Below are 19,543 nucleotides of genomic sequence, written 5' to 3' on the forward strand. Positions count from 1 at the left end.
CCAATCCTTTGGGCCCACTAAGAGCCCCCACCTCGCTGGCCGCTCGGGTCCAGGCCAGCCCGGGCACCCTCGGCGCGCCCCTGGGTCCACGCTCCCGGCCGATCGCCATGGCGCGTCCTCTCGTCCTCCAGGTCGCATCCCTTTAGTCCCGCGCGGTAGGGACCTGGGCTGGATCGCTGCCTGCCTCCGGGCGGTTTTTCTTCTCCGGCTGTCAAGTAGAGACCCTCACACCCCCCAGCAACTCCGGATCGCGGGCGCAGCACAAACTCCAAACTGACGCCGGGCAGCCAAGATGGCAAACCCGGCCGAGCACTGGATCGTCCCTCGCTCCTCCCGCTCCCGAGCCCCGGGGCGCTGCCCTCCGGAGGCCTCCGCCGCCTTCCCGTACGCGAGACGGTCGCGGGCGGCGGGGCGGCGAGGACCCCGCTCGGGCTCGGGACTACAGATCCCAGGGTGCCTCTCGGACTCCCGCTCTCGCCCGCCCTTCTCCGTCCCCTCCTCCCTGGCCCTTGTTGTTTTGGCTGGAAGTGCTACGGCGGAGTTTCAGAGAAAGTCTGGGCAGAAACCAGCGCCCGGCCCGAACGTGGGAAGGGGCGGAGGCACGCGAGGAAGGGCCCCGGAGGAGGAGGGACCGAGCCTGGGCCGCGCGCTCGGACCCTGTGCGCCCCGGGGTGGGGGCGGCGGCGGGGGAGGAGCGCGGGGACGGGACGGCGGGATCCTTCCCCGAGCAGAGCCGCCCAGTCCTCCGCCGCTCCCCGCCCTCCTCGGCGGCACGATCGCGGACCCACCCTCCGGCCGGACCCGCGACCTCCCAGCTCCCGGCGCCGCCCTCTGCCTCGCTGCCCACTCGGCGGACGCGCACTGCCCTGCGCCCTCGCCCGCGGGAGCTTCGGAGCTCCCCCTGTCCCCGGCTTCCGAGGCTCGTTGGAGGAGCGACCCCCTCTCCGGGGAGCGAGAAGGAGAGGATCGCGCCGGGCGCACCGAAACCGAGAGCGGGGAGCCGGAGCGGGAGCACCGCACACGCGTGTGCCGCGTCGTGTGGGCTTCGGCGGGAGCCCCGGGGAGGTCCCGTCCGCAGGGGGCGGAGCGCGAAGGACCGAAGCTCGGGCTCCGAGTCGCGCAGAGTCCCGCTGAGCCCCGCGCCCGGCTGCGGACCTGAGGAGGGCGGCGCGGCGCGGCGCGGCGCCGTCGGGGCAGAGCCGGGTCCCGGGGCGCCGGTGTCGGGAGCGCGCCCTCCGTCCCTCAGCCGCCCGGCCCCGAGCCCGACAGGCGCGCACCATGAGCGGCGGCGAAGTGGTCTGCTCGGGCTGGCTCCGCAAGTCCCCTCCGGAGAAAAAGTTGAAGCGTTATGTAAGTACGGCTCGGGCCCCCGCTCCGCGGGCCTCGATGCCCACACCCTTCCCGAGCCCGCCGGCCGCGCGGGGCTGGCCCGCCACCCTCCCCTCGACTGGGTTCCCGACCGGCCCCGGCGTCCACTTTCTCCCGACGGCCGGCTGGGCCGGCCTGGTCTCCCCGGGAGGGCCCAGATCTCCAGCTGCACGCTGGGCGCAGGGGTGGGGTACAGAGGAGAGCTGCCTTCTTTCTGTCTGCATCTAATTCTGATGGGGCTGGTGGGGGCTAAATGTCCCGTACTAGGAAAAGTGCTTAAAAGAAGGACCAAAATCAGGCTTCCCTTCGGTCTGCACTCCCCCCCCCCCCAGTCCCTCCAGGTGGGTCGCGCGGAGCGCAGTAAAGTGTAGCATCTCAAATGCGCGCACAAGGGGAAAAAAGAAAAGTTTTGATGCGCCCTACAGTTTGTTTAGCAGGGTTCACATTTTCGCGGTTTTGAATTGAGGGACCTTGGAATTTGGCCTGAGCGCCCTAGAGGTTTGGTGCGGGAGGGCGCTGGGGGGAGCCAGGCGGCCGGTGTTTGGGCGTCTCGGACGCGCTGTCAAGCCTTGCAGGAGGGGACAGCTGAAGCCAGCAGGGATTCTCTGTGTTTTGCGATTCTTTTCCCAGGGCACCAGGGTGGCTTAACTGGTATTTGTGTAATTGATACAAGATGCCGATTGTGTATAGCTGTTAGGAAAAATATTCCTTGAAAGAACCAACTTCAGTGTAGCGGAAATCTGTCTTCGAGAGTCCGCAATCTTTTTCTCCCTTCCTGTCGCCGGTGCTTTTACCAGTGTCCCCTGAGAAGGAAAGAAATGAACCTTTGATCCGGCAAATGTTTTTCTAATCAAATATGTTTCCACGAGCAAAACGTATACCCCCTTAAATATGTTTCCTACCTGTGCTAATGGTGCCTCTTTCTTGTTGAAGGATATCTGCACCAAGTACTGAGCTCAAGTTAATCCTACTAGTCACTGTTTGCATAAAACAGAGTGAAGTGCAGTAGTTAACTTTACTGACAACACACCAGTGAGTTTCTGGTTTACTTTCTGACAGAATTTATTATAGACAACTCATTTCATCGAAGGAGTTGGTGCCACAAATCATAAGCAAGCTCTCCTGAAAGTCAGAATCCTTCCAACTCTTGTCTTTGCATCTCTCACAGTTTGCCTGAATATTCTGGTAAAGATACTGACTTTATTCCCCAAATTTGACAGTGGTAGTGTACCGTTTCCCCCAGCTTTTAGTGCTAAAGAGAAGGTTGTGTGGGTGAGATAGGAGAGGGTAGGCATTTTTGTTTGGTTTTGATTGCTTTTGTACTAAGAATGGACCCTAGGGCCTTCGCACTGAGCTATATTGCGCCCCACCCCCTTCTTTTTCCGTTTTTCTAAGTTGCCCAGGCTGGAACTTGGGATTCTCCTGCCTCAGCCTTCTAGAGTGCTGGGTTTACAGGCATGCCCTACCACACCCGGCTGTGAAGAATAATACATTTGTCTAACGTGATAATGGGGATTGAATGCATCTTTCACATGGTTTATGGGTTACACAAAGCTGCTGTGGGCTATACTGGGGCATTCACCGTAAGGTTAGAAAATACAGTAGGAAAAGGCCCTGCTTTGGGGGCTTGCAAAGAAATGTGATATTAACCAGGGAGAAAATAAAAAAACGATTGTCTTATAAAGGATCTCCCCGAACATGATGGAAAGTATAAATGTGTGTGCGTGTGTGCGTGTGTATGTGTAATTTGATGCTTATAGCAGTTTCCTAAGGAGGCATTTTATGTTCTGTAGCAGATAAAACAGGCTAACTCAGATGTGCCAGAGCTGGGATTTGAACCCAGATCTGCCTGATTGGGCTATGAAAAGTTAATGAGTCTCATCTAGTTCATTTCAGATGTGGCGCTTAGAGTAAGTCATCCCTAAAGTTCCTTTCAGAAAATAGCTTTCTGTGAGGCGGTGAAGTCCAGTTGAGGACACAAGGAAGAGGTTCGAATCAGTTGCACAACGTTAAAGAGATGCAGGATCTGGCCTTTGCCCTCAGGTGCCCTCTGGAGTCTTCGTGGTGAGATCAACATGTGAAAAAGTCAGGGCAAAGGTTTATGACTGTGTCCAGGTTGAGTGGTGAGACTGTTTCATAGGTGTTTTGAGGAACAAGCTCGGTGTAGATAGAAACTGTGGAAATATTTGGAGAGATCCTTAAATTGTGATTTTGGCCGGGGAAGAATATGCCTAAGGGCTGGGGGAGGTTTCTGTTGCATGGTGGAGCTCGGAGTTGTGTGACACAGTTCGTGAAGAAGATGCAGATGCCCGGGAAGGCAGTGGCAGTGACAGGGTGGGTGGGTGGGATGACCGGAGTACTAGAAGTTAAATGATGCTTGCCTTTTTTTCTTTTCTTACAGGGGTTTGAACCCAGCGAATTTTGAGTCAGGGTCTCACGAAATTGCTCAGGTTGGGCTCAAACTTGCCATCCTTGTGCCACAGGCCTTACAGAGTGCCAGGATTACAGACATGCACCACCACGCTCCCCGTACCTTAAATTTTACCTGTCAAATTAGTTGTCCGGAAAATGTTTGACTTTCTCAGATTATTGAACTTCTGAATGTTTGTGCTAAAGTAGCTTTGACCATGGAAGATAGACGCATAGATCCATCCATTTCCTGGGCTTGTTTTCTTTCATGCAGAATCCTTTATTTTCCCCATGAAAGAAATATTATAGGCTCCCCAGTAGGCAAAAGGATGCTTGTTAATGATTTCTACTTTTTAAAAAATTGGGGAAGTGGGTACTGGAGATTGAGCATAGGGCCTAGCACATGCTGGGCAAGTGCCATACTACTGAGCTCTGTCCCCTCAACTTGATCTTGGTTTTTAGTGAGCAGATTCAATATAAAAAGATGTCTTGAATGCTTAGTACCGCAATCATCAAATAAAACTTCCAGGAGTTTGAACATCATGATTTTGCTGGGAAATAAGTCATGCATGAGACTTTGACACTTATCTCCACATGTATGGGCTAGTCTAGACACCCACCAAGATCCTGTGTCACATCTTGTAAGTGACAAAAATTTGTTTATCTTTAAAACCATTTAAAATTATGGCTCTCAGTGGGATTCTGCTTACAAGTCCATTTTTTTTCTTTATTTCACAATCAGCTGAAGCAGCATTGTTTTCTTCACCTGCTCTCAGAGGGTGCTCCTCTGACATGGAAACCTTTCTTAAAAAGAGTGAAAGTGATGTAAGATTAAACAAACATGAAAGACTGGTGTGCAGATCTCCTGTCTTCTCTTTTTAATTTTTTCTGTATTTGAGGAAGGTTAACAACTCCTTGTATTATGTTTCATTCTCGGTAAAGTTTCTAAAAAGGGAAGTGAAAATCATCTGTTTTTTTCCAGTTTTGCCACTACTGTGTTGCTCTTTGCATCCTGTTGAATTAAACAGCTTTTTACTTTGTCAGGGACCCAAGTGGAGTCATATACAGAACACTGTCACGAGGGTTACAGAAAACAAGTAAACTCCTGGTGGTATACACTCAACAGTGGTGCCCAGATTTTTAAAAATTTAAATGATTTTTTAACTGACACAGTTGTACATATTTATGGTGTATGGTGTTTTAATGTAATAACTCAGTACATGTGTATAATGTGTAATGAGCAAATCAGAGCAGTTAGCATTTCCATCTCTTAAACATTCTTTTTGTTGTCACCTGCAGATACTTCTCTTTTAATTCTTTATAAAATAATAAATTATTGTAGGTCTTCAGATTTTTTAAAAAGTTATTTAAATAATTACTGGTAGACTTTCCATCAGGACTTAAAATTTTAGTTGAAATAAAATGTAAATCTGTAAACAAACCATTGCTTCAGGCCAGCTGGCTGCCACCACAGCTCCGCAGGAGGAGTGTCCCCGTGGCTTGCCTTGAGCTCGGCCACCGAGCTGTCTGCGTGGGCCAGGTGTGCCATCTCAGCAGGAGAAGCTGTGCTTCCCAGGCCAGAGCAAGGTGGCCTGGTAGCTGACAGCCAGCGTGGGAGCGTGTGGTTAATCTGTACCCAGCTTGGGCTCTGTCCGCTCCGTTCTGCAGCTGTCAGTTACTAGGACAGTTCTTGTCTGGACTTTGAAAACACACTCTTGGGTCTGGAAATGGGCCTAGACACAGAAATAGCCTCTCCAACTGGGTGGGTACCTGACTTCAGACATGGAGGAGGAGGTGGCAAGGCTGGGCAGGTGGAGGCTCAGCATCTTCCTGGTTCAAGGACAGCCCAGACCCCATGCTGCTGAGCTAGAAGTCCCTGCTCAAGGGTGTCACTGCAACAGAGAGGGCTGTCATGTCTGGAAGCTCTTCTACCCCACCCCCTTGGCAGTTAGCAGTAGCTGTCAACAGATCCCAAAGCTTTTGCTTATAGTGACTGATGGAGCATGGATATTCTGTCGAAGGAAATATTTTCTTGTTCTCCTCATGTTAGTAAATATTCATTTCAAATTCCTGCTGTTTTCTTTTTACCTTTTCAAGTGTGGCAGGATCATTGTTTCTACTAACTAGCAATTGCATTAAGTCTTTGTAATAGTTGAATTATAGTTAATTCTTTTGTTGTGCCTTGGGTTAATGGTAAGTACAGAACTCTTCATATGAAGCTTGCTGAATTCTTAAATCTGACTCTTATTTTCTGGGAATTAAAATTACCATTTGCAAGGTGTATTAGTTTGGAGGGTACTTTTAGAATTCTGTGGGGTTTTTAAAACTATCTTTTAAAAGATCACCTTTAAATAAAATAATATGGTAAGAATTATATTTGGATAATCTGGTTGGTAGGTGAATTGATTATTTCAGTGTGTTGTGCCATCATCTACTTGAGAAATAAATAAAAGACTGGGCTGGGGATATAGCTCAGTAGCAGACTGCTTGCCTAACATATAAGAGTTCCTGGGTTTGATTCCTAGCAGTACTTATGCACACGCACGAAGCTGGTCTTGGTGGTTTATGTCTGTAGGAGGATCTCACATTTGAGCCCAGCCTGGACAATGTAGTGACTTAGTGAGAACCTGTCTAAAAAAAGATCTGGAGATGTAGTTTAGTTCAACGGCTCTGATTTCAATCCTCAGTATTGCAAAATAAATAAATATATAAATAAGAAAGAAAAGCGATATATACAGACTAAAATTTCATATTTTAGAATCAATGTAAAAATAGATTACTAAGGTCTTGATAATTTCCAGACTGAGAAAGTTGGAGGTGATAGATGCAGAGCATTCATTAAGTGTCAGCACAGAGTATGGCAAACAGAAGGGGCGTTGTAGATAGGTGGGCTGCTGCTTTCCTTTGCGAAGATTGGGTTTTAAAAAGTAATTTGAGGTAGGTGTGGTGGCACACGCTGGTAATCCCAGTTCTAGGTAGGTGTGGTGGCACACGCTGGTAATCCCAGTTCTCAGGCGGCCGAGGACGATCGCTGGGAGTTGGTTGGTAGTCAGCCTGGGCTACACAGTAAATTCAAGGCCAGCCCAGACTACATATTGAGACCCAGTCTCAAAAAAGAAAAAAGAAAAACCAGCAATTGTCCTCATCACTGATGGTTTTAGTGGGTACTTTGTGTGCTGCCATGGAAGGAAACTCAGGCTGGGTGTCACGACTGTGTCAAGATCCACTTGAATCTTTCATATTTTAGGCAGTTCTTTTGTTCATCCTGACCATCTGCTTGGCTTTGCCATACTACCCCATGGGATTATTTGACCATTCTGATCCTCAGTTTCCTTATCTGTAAAATGGAGAAGGACAGTGGATCCAAGACTGAAACACTCTTACAGTGGAGTTTTCCTCTTGGGTATTTCCTTGGGTGGGAGGGGCAGATGGGAAGCTGCTCAGTACCTTCCTTTTGGGGGACTATTTGTTGGGGTGTTCTTCTTTTTGAGACAAGATTGCACTATGTAGCCCAGGCTGGCCCTGACTCACGGCAGTCCTCCTGCCTCAGTCTCTTCAGTGCTGGGAACACAGGCGTGGGCCACCATGCCTGGTTGGGGGTACTATGTCTTAGTTTATTGTTCCTCATAAGTAGTTTAGAGAATGTATTAGGAACTGCTGCTGCACAATCCTTTGGGGACTCTGCAGTGTTTGTCTTAGTCCGCCTTTCTTTGCTGTGTTCCCCAGCCTATCTCTCCACCCACACGGGGACCTGGCTCAGCTAGAAGCTCAGCGAATGTCTGTTGGCTGAATAAATAAACAGGTATTTCAGGAGCTTTTGTAATGTGCTACGTGTGGAAGTGTGGCATGCAATGGATAAGCCCACTCCCTGCCCTTAAGGAGTTTCTAATCTATTTGTATAGACAAGACAGAGACATTTAAATCCTTTTATGAGAGATAATGTTATGGGGCCCTATATTATTAATTGCCAAATGAGGGATGGGGACAATAATTGCCTAGGAGTTCAGACTGAGAGCAGGGGGGAAGAGGGCTGCTGGGGAAGACTTCACAGTGAATTTCAAGCTCTGTTCTCAGGAGAATTCAGATCCTGCTGGCCACAAAAAACGAGATCATAAGGGAGGTTGGTTTTGAAGAAGAAAGAGGACATCCTCGTGGAAAGCAGTGATTCAGAGCACTTGTTTCATGTGTGCGGTTTGGATGTCACCTGTGACTTCTAGTTGGAGAAGTTTCCATTTCTCCACCGACCTAATGCTCTTGATGGGCCCTAAAACCACAAGTGCATTTTATTTTCTACATCAAACTGGAAACAAACAGAGGAACCTGTTTGGTCACCTGAACTGATTAAAATTCTGAGGCATATGTGTTATTTAAGATTTCTTTATGTCTGTTTTGAGCGAAATAATTCATTCTGGCAAGCCTTTAGTTTACAACCGAGAGGGAACATGTTCTGGTGGGAGGAAGAATAAAAGGGCCTTTGATTCCTGAGCTTCCGAGTTCCAGCAGGAGGTCAGTGCTGCCTTGGGCTAGCCTCTCATTTTGGACTTTAGGAGCCCCCTTAGCCCCACTGTGTGAGTGCCGGCCAGCGTTGGAGGAGGAGGATCAAGCCCGTGGGTCACATTGGAACCCTTCTGGCTGTCGATGGAGGACTTCCTGTCATTTTACACTCCTTGCATTAACATGGTGGCTAATTTCCACCACATCAGAGCTCCATCTCAATTTGCCATTTGAACTTAGATTGAAGTCACAACATTTCTCTGCTTTTATCTTAGTCTGTCGACTAAGTACAGAAAACGTATCGAGTCACAAGTCTCTTTCTTCTCCCCTCTTGGCCTCCAGCACAAATGAAATTAGCATTCTTCTTTAGATTACTCTGGGGGAAAGTGGCCAATTGTACTGTGAATTTCCCTGTTTATTAAGTAAGTAGCTTCTATCACTAATCAGATGGCTACAGGAGCCTTAGTGAATTGTAGGTGACAAATTAAGTCTATAGAATTGCATGAAAAACTCATTTTAGGAAAAAGACATTTTGCACCATTCTAGGCTTGTAGATGTGAGCACCTTACATGGTCCAAACAATGCCTTCAAGGGAAGAATCTTTTTATATTTTAAGCAATTCTTTTATTCATTTAGATCCCAAATCACCCTAGTTGAAAAGTTCTCATTTCCAAGTGAATAGAAAGTAAAACCTAACAGGGTTTTGACCCTTTTACAGCTTGCTTTATAAGAGGAGTTAAGACTCTGCAGTGTAATACATATTTGGTTGTTATCTCTGTTACATTAGCTCTTGAAGCATTCTGATTACAACGTGTAGCTGCCAAGCCCTGTCCTGCAGTATTATCTGGAACAAAAATTTTCCATGTGGTTGCTCTAGTAGAGCTGCTATACGTAACCCTACCATGAAGGTGTAGGTTGTAAGGGAGCCGAACTTCTGGAAGGGGAACTGTGAGTTACGCTATCTTAAAAGTTTTTTCTGCCATTGAGTTGTTTTTTCCTTAGCTGTTTTGTGTGTATTTCATAAATGTTTACCATATTTCTAAACTGAGTTTTGTTTCATTTTTATATACTGGAAAGAAGGCCAAAGTTTTAGAGTTTTCATTACTGTATTTTTTTTCTTTTCAGTTTTTTACTTTGAATTCATACTTGGCTTAGGTAATTCTCCAGGTTATGTGTTCTAGAAAACAGTGTCCTAAAAGGAAAAAAATAAAAACAAATGACTTCATTGTTTTATGAATTAAAAACAATATACCAAGAGTCCAAACATTTCATTGTAAAAATCTTGGCTCATTTTTTTTTAAAGGGAGAAAAATACTAAACTTTTCCTCCTCTATCCTTTTCATTGTTTTTCTTTTCCTGTTTTAATTTATTTTCTTTTGATTTGACTCATGTAGTTAAAATTTTTTTGTAGTTAAATTTTTTAAAGACAGTTTTATATGTTTTCTTTAAGAATGCTGCATATGAGACAAAGCCTGTCATGATTTTGTTTTACATTTTGAAATGAAAGCAAGGAGAAACGATACCTGCTGTGTAGAATGGGGAACATGTCTAATAACACCAAGGCGTTGTAATTTTTGTGATGCCTAGTTCAGTTGGATTTATCCTTATTGCCTAGGGAAAGGTAGCCACTGTATATGAAATAAGCAAGTAAATGTCATTTTAATCAGCAGTCCTGTTTTCTGTGACGTGGAAATGCAGGGTGGTAGTATGAGAAGCACACTGAGAACTCAGCCTATTTCTGTTGTGGTTTTTATTGTTGTAGTTAATGTGTACATTTTATTGTTGCCATAATTGTTATTTTCTAACTTTTTACAGTTGGTTTGCCCCAGTTAACTCTCTTGGCAGTAATGTGTGTCAACATTTGTGGTAATCAAGAATAGGAATAATAATGTTCTGCCTGATGTGCAGATTGTCTTTCTCTCCTGAAATGCAGTTTTTAGTTACTACTGTATTGGGAAATGTGGTTGGGCCACTTTCTGACTAGTAGAACTCCTCCCTGAGATGACTACCTGATTAAAGAATTAAGTGCCTGGTGTGCTTTCTCAGCTCCAATCCATCACACATTCCCATAAGAGTCTTGGCCTGAGTCCTACTAGCCAAGATTAAAGTGCTTCTGATTGGAGGGGTGACCCCTTGATTATCGGTAGAGAAGCACTTTAATCTTTAGCTTTTGGAAGAGAAGTATGTGGTAAAATGCTACCTTCCGTGGTTTGAATTCCAATGGTGTTGGGTAGAGCGTGGTGAGGAATGATGACCTCATTCAGCTAGGGAGGTATTATTTGAACCCCCTACCTTCTGGCAAAGTTATAATTAACCTCAAAGTTATGTAGGAATATTTGGAGCTTTTAAGTTCCTCCTGACAATTTCAGGTTTAATGTTTGCAGTGTTGAAGAGAGGCAAAAGGAAACACTGAACTGGTAAGAATGTAAAAATGTTTGGGAAGATAATGCGTTCTACTGCTGCTGTTACATAAAACTTTAGGCTTCTGAGTTATCTTCAAAGTATATAGGTCACTTATCTCCAAAAAAGGGGCCCACAGATGCATGCTCTTGAACAGTATTCTATTCCCTTTGTTCCCCAAGCAGTCAGATAATCAGGGGTCAGGTTTATCAATGTGTATTCCTTCAACCAGGAAAAACAAGCCTGATATATTCTTCTAGATGATTTTCATTATGATCTACAGTAACACAGTAAAAGGTATATACGCATGATCTTTTTACCAAAAATTACAACTTCATTTATCCTTCTTTGGTGTTTGTAACAGGATCTTAATTTTCAGAGGACAGAGATGGTATTTTCAGTTTGTACAGGCTGCCACACTGTTCATTTTAGACAGTCTCTTGAACAGCATGACCACACAATTGTTGAAGTCTGACCTTAAATCATAAATCATCTTGTCCAGTGTTCTGTCTTTTCGAATTCAGTTCTCTCTCATGTATTGTTTGAAGGCTTTTTGACTTTGCATCCAGTCTTACTTTCTATGATTTGCATTAAGAAAAACAATAGCTATATTGAATATCCTTCCCTGTTATCCCTTCTCCACTAGCCCAGAAGAGTCCAGCCTCCTCATTTTACAGGGAATGAAAATTAGCCACAGAGAGACTAATTGATTTGTCTGAGGACACACAACTTAACCAGCTGCTCCATTAGGGCCAGACTGTCAGCTCTCAGGGCAAATCCTTTTAGTCACCAAGTAAGTAGTTGCGGTGACCAAGGTTCTGTGAAGAACTCAAAAGAAGAGGACCAAGAAGACACTGTCCTTCCCTCCAAGAGTTTGTACTCCGTTAGGGACGTAGTGGGGGATATCCTGCGAATTGTGTGATGACCAGTGATGTGTGAGGCAGAGGCCTGGGAGAATTCAGCATTGAGAGATTAATTCAGCAACTCTGGAGGCTTAGTGAAAGGCTGCGGGAGACATTTCATCAGGACCTTAAAAGATACAGTCCACTTTCAAAGGTATGGCTGGAGTGAGACCCAATTTCCCCTTCTGCCTTTTGCAGCCAGACTCCTAAGTAATGGAAGATGGCCTGGATCCTTTTTCCATCATTCTTCCCTCCTCCTGCCTCTCTGCAGTGATCTCTTTGTGGCCCAATCTGGTGGACACATTGCAGTTCTCACTTTTCTTGGAACTCCTGAGATATGGATGGAGATGGCCAGCCCTGTGTCTCCGAACTGTGTTCTTTCCTGTGCCTTCCAGACAGACCACGTCTTCCTAAAGCGCTGGAGTTCAGGGTCCCGTTGCCAGCAAGGGTTGATCTCTCTCTGTCCTCAGTTCTGTTAGCAGTTCTCCATCCACAGTGAGGTCAAGAACTCCTTTGAAAATGGGAGAAAAGCCCTGGGCATGCCATTTCTGTAAGAATACAGTACTAGGGCCAGGGATTTAGCTCAGTGGTTCCAGCACCTGCCTCCCAAGTGAAAGGTCCCCAGTTCGATCCCCGGTACCAAAAAAAAAAAAAGAAAGAAAGAATACAGTACTTACAAACAGGATTCTAACCTTTCAGGATTTCTGGCCTTTAAACCCCAGCAGATAATCTTAACACTCAGTTTCATGCCCTCGAGGTATGTGCTGAGCATTGTAAGACTCCCTCGGCCCTCTTCTCTTTTTAGATCTGTGGATCTGACTGACTGCTTAGAGGCCGCATGCAGCTCTTCTCTTCTTCTCCCTCAGCAGGATCTTCTTGCTGTTCCCTTTCGGTGAGGGGCCCTACCTTCCTCCTCTAGGGGTTTGACTCAGCAGGTTTTCTTACACCCTTACTGCTTCCCCCATCCTGCACACCCAGTGGTCAAACCCTGTGTGTTTCACTCCCCCGGGACCTCTCGATGTGTTGGCCCTTCTGCAGCCTCAGTGTATCACTGCCTTTCTTCTGGAGGGCTGCAGTAGCCACTTGTTCTCTCTGCATTTATTCTTGGTTCCCAGCAAGCTGTCCCTTGATCAAGGCAGCCAGATGACTTTCTGGTAGCATCCTTAACTTGTGTGAGGCTCAGGTACTTAAGGCTTCATGGGCCCACTCTTCCTCTATTAAAAAAAATAAGAAATTAAGTAGGCTGGGTGTGGTGGTGCACACCTGTTATCCCAGCACTTGGGAGGCTGAGGCAGCAGGATTGCCATGAGTTCAAGTCCAGCCTAGGCAACATAGTGAGTTCAAGGCCAGACTGAACTGCATAGCAAGAGCCTGTCTCAAAACAACAAACAAACAAAGAAAAAAATGTATAAGTGGTGTCAATGTAAAGATGAATGCATTTCAAGTTAGTCTTGTTATTATATATTCATTATTGCAGGCACTGTGACTTTTATGTCTGATGACTACACTGGCTCTATTAAATGAATGGAAACACCTTTTTTCTCTTGTACTCAGGGCCTTCAGACTGAGCTACATCCCTGGACCATTTTCTTTTTTCCTTTGAAAAAAAATTTGAAAGAGGGTCTTACTAAGTCACTTAGTTGCTTAGCCTGGGCTAGAACTTGTGATCCTCCTGCTTCAGCCTCCCAGACTACTGAGATTTCTGGTGTCTACCACCAAACCCAATGTCTTAGTTACTTTTCCTGTTGCTGAGACAAAATACCTGACACCCAAAATTAAAGGAGGAAAGGTTTGTTTAGCTCATGGTCTATAGAGGTTTCAGTCCGTAGTCGTCTGGCTCCAAGGCAGGGTGGGTGGCAGAGGGGCATCGAACAGGAGAAACAGTCCATGGCAGGCAGAAGGTAGTAAAACAAGCAAGGGAGGACCACAGCTCTTTCTGTCTCTTACATCTTATCCAGGCAACTTATGGTAGGTAGCACTCACACCCTTAATCCTAGTGCCCTTGATCCTAGTATTGCATCATGAATTAATCCCAGCCTAGATCCAGCCACCTCTGAAAAAGCCCCACCTATGTAACCAGATGAGGCTTTGGGAAGACATCCAGATACAAACCAAAACACCCAGCTGACCAGAAATTGTTTTGGTTTTTTTTTTCCCCCGGTAGCAGGGATGGAATGAACAAAAATACTTCGAAGATAAAGTTGGCATCATACATCACCTGCTTCAGACGAGGAAGTACAAGGAAGCCAAGTTATTTTGTTATGTAGCACTTTTGTAATGTGGCCTAGATAGCTCACTAAAAGCAATGTTAAGATTTTTGTAGTTTAGTCTTTGGAAATGGAAAAATTTGTAGAGAAATGGGATGTTATACTTAAAAGGTATACTCTACTGTTTTAAGACCAAAAATCATGAGATTTTTATGATGTCAAAAATGTGTCCCATCAACTGTTTTACTAATGTGCACATTTTTTCATGATACTTCTGTGCAGGGCAGTGGTTTTCAGTGGGGTGGGATGTGGTCTTTGTATCCTCCAGGGGACATCTGGCCATGCTTAGAGATCTTTTGGTTTGCTTCAGCTGGAGGGAGGGGTACTTCTGATGTCTGGTGCATAGAATCAGAACTACGAACCGTCTTGTGCTGCCCAGGGCAGTTCTACAGCCAAAAATTATCTGGCCCGAAATATCATTGTGGCACAGCCAAGAAACACATGTACAGAGCAATCCTTCATAAAGCTTGGTTTTTCCATCTGTATTGTCTGTTTACTTCACTTCTTTGTGTTGCCACAGAGAACTGTAATTTAGATGCAGGACTGTATTGTAGCACTGGAACCAAACATTTATTTGTGAATTCGGTAATGTTGAGGAAGACAGTTACTGAGATGGCTGAGCTTTTGGACACCAGAGATTCTAAGATTAGTGATAGGTAAAATCTCTCTTCAAAGATCTACTGTCCCTTGAATCTTTACCAGAATACTCAGTTTGCCCTTCCTCTCTTAGCCAGAGCACAGCCTATTGTTGTCTGGGTAGGGGGAGGAAGATGCTGAGTCATTTATTCATGCTTTTTATTAGCTCTTGGCTGGAATATCACCATTCATTGTTCACAAGCGGTCCAGCTTGTTTACTTTTTATAAATTACATGTAATCAAGTCCTCTTGCAGGTCTGGCTACTGTAATTGGCAGTAGCCACTGAGCCGGGCTGACGAGTCTGTATTTGTGCTGATGTCTCACATTCAGTTCATGTTCCACTCCAAGCTTTCTTGCCTCTTCCACCCTATTTCAGAAGGAAGGTGAAAAGAGAACTGTCCTGGTGCCTTCTCTCTGATGATCTGGAGAACTTGTCTCTAGCTTGGTAGAGTCCTTTCTCTCCTTTGGTTTGGGGAGAATCAAGGGTTTGGGGTAGTGGTCCTCTGACTTCAGCGCTTTTCATATCACCAGGTTCACTTCTGAAGTCAAGGTTCTTCCTCCATCTGACATTTTTAGTAAGTGTAGGTGCAGAAAACCTTTCTAGTTTTGAACCTTGCTGATTCTGATGTAGGTGGTTGTCAGACTTTGGGGAGATCCTGAGTTGGGCAAAGAGGGGAAAAAGAAAAAAGAAAATACAAAAGAAGTAAGAACTTATTAAGAATGAAATAGGAAAGCAAGGTCCGAAGTTCAGAAAGTAACTTTATCCTCTCTTTGGTGAGATGAAGGAAATATGCCACGATGCTGCCAAAGATAGGTATTTAGTTTTTTCCTGGCAGTGACTGACATTAAATTTCTCCAAAGAGGACACACTTAGAGGATGACAAAAATGGAAGAGAGTTTTTGGAAAGGTCAGGCTGTGGGAAAGTACCTAAGCATTGCTGAAATGCTCAAAAGACATTACTAAACCAAAGAAAATATTAAGTAATATTGATTTTACAAAGAATGTGTGTTCCAGAATTAAGTTTGCAAATGGCTTAAAAATGAAGAGAGATGGAGGAGGATTAGGTCTTTACTAGAAGTTCTGGTTATTCTGGTTATTGGATCTGAAAGCATATTATGAGACTTCAGATTTCATTGACTAGTTCAAAAGTCAAATAACCTTTCCAGTCATCTATAGAAATCATGCTTGGTTTCCCGTAGTTTCTGGTAGTTTTGAGATGTAGTTGATTTGTTAAAGGGCAACAAGTTAGTTTTGCTAGACTAATGAAGTCATCTTGTTCTATTTCTTTCTGTATTTGTGTTTTTGTTTGTATGTTTAATCTAAAGTGCACACTAGAAGAGTTTGAGACAGACAGATGGGACAGACTGTGTTTTAGAAAATCAGTCAAGGGGCCGGGGATTTAGCTCAGTGGTTCCAGTGCCTGCCTTGCAAGCTCAAGGTCCCCAGTGGATCCCCAGTACCAAAAACAAACAAATAAACAAAGGAATGTAGAAAATTAGTCAAGAAGTGGGCCACGTGGGAATGGTTACTTAAACCTAGCAGAGGAGTAAAGCAAAAGGAATTTATTTCTGACTGTTAATCTACAGAACTCATTCTACTGCTAGAAAACTTTTTTTCTTTTTTTTTCACCTCATATTTTCTTAGGGGAATTTTATTGTTATGTTCACTTAGCTTAGAGAGAAATCTTGATCAAAAAAAAAAATTGGAGTTACTTGTAAAGTAATGAGTGCCATCAGCTTTTGTTAAGCCATTGACCTTTTCTCCTTATGAGAACAGTCTCTGCATTGAAGGGTTTGCTTTTCCACAGATGTGTTAGACTCCCAGATTGTGCTTTAGAACTGTTTACCACTCCAGTGCCACCTTAACCAGCTTGCTGATCCTCGCCCTCTCCCTTCCTTTGTGCCATCCTTCAGGCTACCTCTTCTCTCCTCTCTTCATTTACTCTGTGTGTGTGTGTGTTTGTTTTGGTACCGGGGATCGAACTCGGGTCCTTGCATTTGCGCAGCAGGTGGCGAAACCACTGAGCTAAATCCCTGCCCCTCTTCATTTACTCTGGAACACTTAGCCTCTCAGGGACGCTGCCCATCTGCCCACAAGATCTTCCAGCATCTCCCTGTCTGCTTTGTAAGTGCAGAGGATCATTACTGTCATTATATGGAGTGTCTGTCACACCCACTCTTTCCCCTGACAGTCCAGGTAAGTTTGGTTAGCAGATCCCTTTGCTCCTGAAGCGAACAGAAAGGTTCTGCTGGATGCTGTGGAGACCCAGGGGCTGGAAGGAGCTGGTCTTCTGTAGCACTGAGCCTGCTCGGGGATTGAAGGCTGGTCGTAAGACTCACCCTCTGCTTTTCAGGTGACCTTACTTTCTTGCTTTCTTGTGTTTTTTAAGCCATACACTTGTTAACCTCTTACTATTCCTAATTAGTTTCCAGATATTTTTTTCTGGAATCAATTCTAATTTATATATTGTTTAACATAGTGGTGTTTCAAAGAAATGCTTATATTTGCTAGAAACAAATAATAAATGCTCTTAGGGAAAAGTATAACAGTACGTAATCACCCTGTACAGCATAAAAATACTGTTTATAAATGTCAACGGAAGTTTTTAACTCAGTGTTTTGTTTTGTGTTTAACATATAGAGAAAAGGGTTATCAAATATTAGGAACACCGATTTATTGCCTTTTACATATGTTACTAAATAGAAGAGTTTCTTTATTAATGTAGTGCAGAAGACTTAGCATTGAGCTATAATATGCATGTTTAATCTTACATTATTTTCATATTTGTGTTTAAATAGAAAATTACATAAATTGACTTAAATAGCATAGTATATTAATACTCTTCGTCATAATTTTTAATACAATATATTTAAATCTTTAATATCTACCTATTTATCCCAGTGATTCTTAAGCAACTGAAGATATTCTTCTTTATTTTTTTTTTTTATCAAATGTGGTTTTGGGTTTTTTTTTTCCTACCTTGGAAAATTAGTTATATGTTGAGAAAACTGTGTTCTTATGAAAGGAAATCAGAATATGGATATTGAAATACTTTTCACCTTTGAAATAAGGTCTAGCCTTTAAGACATTTCTGTTTTGGCATAGGATCTCTTGCATTGTTAAAAAATAAATTTTCAAAGCAGAATAAAGTTTTTTAAATTGTGATATGTGTATTGAAACACTTAAAGGAGAAGAAAATAACTCCAGGAAGATGAGACCCATTTTTCTTACTGCAATAAAAGGAGAAAAGGTTTTATTGCTCTTTCTATTGGTAAGAAAGATGAGGCTTCTAGGAAATTTAAGTCTAAGAAACACTGAGTCCAAGTGTTTCAAACTGCTTGGTTTCAGCGGCCGGAAGTAGGACCAGGGCATGGTTTCCTCATGCCCAGCCTGGTGACTCCCTGTCTGCCCTATCTCAAGGAGTTGCCAAGATTTCTAAAATTCAAACACTTGTACATTGATGGCCCTCAGAGCAGTGGCAATATATATTCATCCCAGTCTGACTCTTTTAATTGTATATTCCATTGTGGTTTAAAAGGAAAACAAATTTAACAAAAATATTAAAATTGCACCCCTTCCCCCAGTACTGGAGATTGAACCCCAGGCCTTGGACTGAGCTACATCCCTTTCTTTTGTATTTTTGTCCTTATTTTTTTTTTGAGACAGAGCTTCCCTGAGTTGCCCAATTTGGCCTCAAACTTTTATCCTTCTGCCTTCCCTTCCGGAGTAGCTAGGGTTCCAGGTGTTTGCCACCATGCCTGTTTTCTGTCTTTCTTCCCACTGTTGAGGGCCCTGCTCTCACTTCTCCAACCAGAGCCCCTCGAATGGCTGCCCGGGAGGGGCTTTGAACAGATTCCTTGCCGGAAGTCATGTGTGCCTCACAGTGTTTGCTCCTTCACAAGAGTAGGAAGTTCATTATGTGGGATTTGCTCACCTGATCCACACAGATGATCTTCTTTTAGTGTACACTGGGAAAACCTCAAACCCCTTTCTGCCCCTGAGGAAAAATTCTTTCCTGATCCTTGATTCAGTGCTGTGTTTAATCTTGAGCATATGAGCATGAGTCACCATGGTGAGTGTAATCCCATTTCTACCTTCCTTCCAACTCCCCTTTACTTTTTTATATATAAGATACTGGGCCCTGATTTTCCTGATTTCCTGGTGATCTGGGGATGAATCGAGGCACTGGGAGGTGTTGAGATCTTTTTGGAACCAGTGTTTTCTGTTCTGCACATGAAGCTTGCCTGGCCTGAGTTCTGAAATTCAGGCTATGCGTGGAATGTCTGTGTGGATGAAAAAACAAACACATGCTTTTTTGGGGAGGCAAGGGGAAGAGGAGTGAAAGTTTTAAGACAGTCTCATTTTGTGGGGGAAATATTGAGATTTTTAGAATGCGTACAGACCAAATATGAGCAACTATTTGCTTTGTGATTTTATTGTTTATAGTCACTACACAAAAGATATACTTGATATTGGGCTAAAGAGGTACTGTTGAGTGTGTGTATTGACTGATAAAATAACTGAGTTCTACTTTTGATTCCTGTTACTGATCTCTATACAATGTATGACCACTCCTTCCATTTCTTTATTTGTAGAATAAACAATATTTCACTAGGAAATCTTTTTAAAAGAGTACAGTACTTGTAAAGTGCCTTGACATTCTTTAGGACACTCTAAGAGAATGTAAATCATTAATCCTCATTTTTACACGGATAGAGCAATATGTGAGTGGGAGTGACTTAAACATCAAAATGAAAATTTGTATCCATTTTTAAATGCAACACATTTGAGCGAAGCCATTCTCCCTAAATGCTTATTTTAAATTGGCAGTTGTTCAGCCACCAGGCGGTAATCTCACTTAGCAAGTGTTTGGCACGCCTGTTTGAACCTGCACAGGTTCACTTCACACCGAGAGGGAGGGGTGCGGTTACCTGCTGCAGCGCCACTTAGCCTCATTAACATATTTTGAATAACTGTATTTGAATGTTTGCCAGCTAAGCGAGGCTCCTTGGAGGCCTGCCAGATGAGCAGTGCGAATTTCTGAGGAAGGTAGAGATTGGAGCCT

At 44.2% G+C, this 19,543-nt stretch overlaps 1 protein-coding gene across 9 annotated transcripts in view; it reads left to right on the forward strand.

Annotated features, from left to right (window-relative positions):
* The first annotated feature begins 1,218 nt into the window (after window positions 1–1,218).
* Gab1 (GRB2 associated binding protein 1) overlaps window positions 1,219–19,543 on the forward strand; it is a 140,953-nt gene continuing 122,628 nt past the window's right edge. For 6 of the 9 annotated variants that reach the window (XR_015443960.1, XR_015443959.1, XM_004868901.4 and 3 more), the window contains exon 1: window positions 1,219–1,350. Coding sequence is in view for 4 of the 9 variants with exons in the window: in XM_004868901.4 (XP_004868958.1) it covers window positions 1,279–1,350 (72 nt within the window). In the remaining 5 variants the exon portion in view is untranslated. Of the gene's footprint in view, window positions 1,351–3,773; window positions 9,220–9,613; window positions 16,832–19,543 lie in introns of those variants that run through there. The other 3 variants (XM_087193333.1, XM_087193336.1, XM_087193335.1) reach the window with 3 other exon arrangements.

The sequence above is a fragment of the Heterocephalus glaber genome, unplaced genomic scaffold (assembly GCF_053883595.1).
Source record: "Heterocephalus glaber isolate CG9 unplaced genomic scaffold, H.glaber_assembly_v1.0 deba00001587, whole genome shotgun sequence".
Lineage (NCBI taxonomy): Eukaryota > Metazoa > Chordata > Mammalia > Rodentia > Bathyergidae > Heterocephalus > Heterocephalus glaber.